The sequence below is a fragment of the Alligator sinensis genome, unplaced genomic scaffold, assembly GCF_000455745.1.
Source record: "Alligator sinensis unplaced genomic scaffold, ASM45574v1 scaffold128_1, whole genome shotgun sequence".
NCBI classification, from domain to species: Eukaryota; Metazoa; Chordata; order Crocodylia; family Alligatoridae; genus Alligator; species Alligator sinensis.
This window is the reverse complement of record NW_005842968.1, coordinates 486,970-489,954: the sequence shown is the minus strand read 5'-3', so window position 1 is coordinate 489,954 and position 2,985 is coordinate 486,970. Positions and strand designations below refer to the sequence as shown.

The 2,985-nt window shown below is 65.1% G+C and overlaps 1 protein-coding gene across 1 annotated transcript in view; it reads left to right on the top strand.

Annotated features, from left to right (window-relative positions):
* IPO4 (importin 4) overlaps positions 1-2,985 on the top strand; it is a 14,236-nt gene that overhangs the window by 7,000 nt on the left and 4,251 nt on the right. Inside the window, exons 17-24 of the mRNA XM_025192815.1 lie at positions 219-332; positions 976-1,099; positions 1,592-1,703; positions 1,902-2,029; positions 2,153-2,230; positions 2,444-2,501; positions 2,592-2,697; positions 2,801-2,979. Coding sequence (XP_025048600.1) covers positions 219-332; positions 976-1,099; positions 1,592-1,703; positions 1,902-2,029; positions 2,153-2,230; positions 2,444-2,501; positions 2,592-2,697; positions 2,801-2,979 — 899 coding nt within the window. The remainder of the gene's footprint in view (positions 1-218; positions 333-975; positions 1,100-1,591; positions 1,704-1,901; positions 2,030-2,152; positions 2,231-2,443; positions 2,502-2,591; positions 2,698-2,800; positions 2,980-2,985) is intronic.

Below are 2,985 nucleotides of genomic sequence, written 5' to 3'. Positions count from 1 at the left end.
CCCTCACCTCCCATTTCCTTAGGGAACCCAGGCGTCCCGGCTGCTTCCTCCCACTATTGATCAAGGACCGCAGGTTGTTGTGGGGGGACAGGGCTGGAAGCTGGAACCTGCCCCTCTTTGAGGATGGGGGCGCTGGGCGGGCAGGTTGGAATTAACTACTTCACTCCTGGGATGGAGAAATTGAGTCGCGGGCCCCCCGCCCCACCCTGTGTCCGCAGCCTCAGCAGCACAGGGTGCCCTCCTGCCCTACTTCCCCGCCCTGCTGGACCAGCTGCGCCCCCTGCTGCTGCCTGCCCGCCCTGACCTGCGCCCCGTCCAGGTTCAGGCTGTTGGTGAGTGACCTCTGACCCCCTGCACTCCCGCCCCTCCCAGCACCCCTGCAGGAAGTCTCCTGTGCCCCATCCCAGTGCAGGCTGGCAATTAGTGACTCTCAGCCTCTGCCTCTCCCTGTCCATCCAGGTTTAGGCTGTTGGGGGTCACCCCTGACCTCCATTGACAACACACCCCCCACCCTAGAAGTGCCCAAACAAACACAACCCCCGTCTCATCCAGGTGCAGGCTGTCTGTGAGTGATCCCTCACCTCTGACCCCTCATGACCTCCTTCTAGCTCCACAGAGCTTTTCTGCTGCAATTAGGGGCAGGTCATCAGTGAGTGAACCCTGACCCCTCTTCCATGACCCCCAACCCCATAGATTCTCTGCCCCATGCAGGTCCAGATCATTGGTGAGCAATTCCTGACCTTTACCCCCACCCCATGCCCTGTCTGCATGTGATGCCTGACCCCCATGACCCCTACCATCCCACAGAGACCCCCCAAGCCCCCCTGCTCCCCTGTAATGGCAAGCCCGTATGGGCTCCCCCCATGCCCCCACCTGGCTGTTGCCCACAGCAGCCCCTGAGTTAGCCAGGCAGGGGATGCCACCTGACCTCCCCCCTATCTCCACTGACTCTGCCACCCCCCTTCCCCACTGTAGAGACACTGGGGGCGCTGGTGCGGGCGCTGGGCCCGGCCGCCTTTGGGCCCCTGGCTGAGGAGACCTGCCAGCTGGCGCTGGGGCTGGCCCAGGCCCCCGATGACCCCGACTTGCGGCGCTGCGCGTGAGTGTCCCCTGCACCCCTGTGACCTCCCCCTTGCTCCCTCCACCCTGCCCCACTCCCGAAAAAACCCAGGAGCCCTCCTATCCAGCTGCCTCCATCTCCAGGACTCCCCCCCTCTCTGCCCTAGTCCCTGGGGACCCCCCCATAAACCCCATATCCTGTCTCACCTCCTGGGAACCCCCTGGATCCTTCTGCCTGCGCCCCCACCCCGGACCCTCCAGAGACTCCTTGACCTGCCGGCCCCTAAGGACCATCTGGGACACACCCTGCCCTCTCCTCCGCCCCCCTCCCACCCCCCGAGGAACCCAATAAGGGGTCCTGTTCCTACCCCATCCCCCCAGGATCTCTTTGTCCCTACCCTAGGGACCCCCTTGCAAGCTTTAGGGACCCCCAGGGAAGTCACCTGCTCCCTCCAGGATCCCTGCGCTGGCTCCTGATCTCCAGCCTGCGCAGATTGTCCCTCCTCTCTGACAGCTTTTGTCCTCCCCTCAGGTACAGTCTGCTGGGGGCACTGTCAGCTACACTGGGCGAGGGCCTGGCCCCCCACCTGCCCCAGGTTACCGCCCTGCTGCTGCGTGCCCTGCGCTCCACTGAGGGCCTTGTGGTGAGTGCAGTGCTGTGAGCTTCCCCCAGCAGTGCCCTCAGGGAGTGAGGGGCCAGGGACTGTAAGCTCCCACCAGTGCCCTTAGTGAGTTGGAAGTGGGGGTCATGGGTTGTGAGCTTCCCCCAGTGGTGGCCTGGGCTGAGGCGGGCAGGGCCTGAGGCTGGAGGTGGAGTATGTCATCTCTGCCCTGTCCTCCAGGTGCCGGCCGGGGACCAGGGCTCCTTCCTGCTTTTCGAGGAGGAGGAGGAAGAGGAGGAGGAGGCTGAGGTGGAGGGTGATGAAGGCCCCGAAGATGAGGACGAGGAGGAGGACGAGGAGCTTGTGGGGTCTGAAGGGCAGGGTGGGAGGTGGAGCTTGGGTCTTGCAGGGCAGAGCTGACAGGACAGGGATATTGGGAGCAGGGCCGGGGTTTCAGGGGTGCAGCTAAAGCTCCCCTGCCCCGCCCCCAGGCTGAACGTGAGCAGCGCCTATGTGGATGAGAAGGAGGATGCCTGCGCTGCCCTGGGAGACATCGCAGCCAATGCCAGGTGGGGGCGGGGCTGGGGCCTGAGGGGTGGGGCTTGGGTGGGTGTGTCTGGGGAGTGTGGCAAGGAGATTGGTGCCGGGCCTGGGGATGGAGGCAGGACTTGGGGGTGGGAGTTTTGGAGGGGGTATGGGGGGCTTGAGAGGGCAGGGCTTGTGGCTGGGGGGCGGGGTCACAAGCTGCCCCCTGTGTTGACGCATCCATGTGTCTATCCCAGTGCCTCCTTCCTGCCCTACCTGGATGCCTGCTTCCCTGAGGTCCTCGGGCTTCTGGAGGTACAAGGGAGCAGGATGGGGGGCAGTAGGGAGTGGGGCTTGACCTGGCCACACCCTCTGACCTCATTTGTTGTCACCCTTGCCCCCCAGTTTCCACACGTGAACGTGCGCAAGGCGGCCTGCGAGACCTTGGCCCAGGTGTGTGTCGCTCTGCATCAGCTCTGCAAGGGACAGGCCCCCACCCCGCCCCGCACCGGTGAGACAGGGCACTTCTGGGGGAAGCTTGCAGCCCTCCCCCCTGACCCCCCATACAGAGGGCACTGCTGAAGGAAGCTCACAGCTTGATGCCCCTCCCTCAGCGCGAGACCAGGTGCTGGCTGAGGCAGTGCCGGCGCTGGCCCGTGCCGCCCGGCAAGAGCGGGAGCGCAGCGGGGCCATGGCAGCACTGGAGGCGCTGGGTACGGTGCTGCGCAGCTGCCAGCAGGAGGCGCTGCGGGACCCTGGGCATTTGGCCAACATCTGCCCGCTCATCCGTCATGTCCTT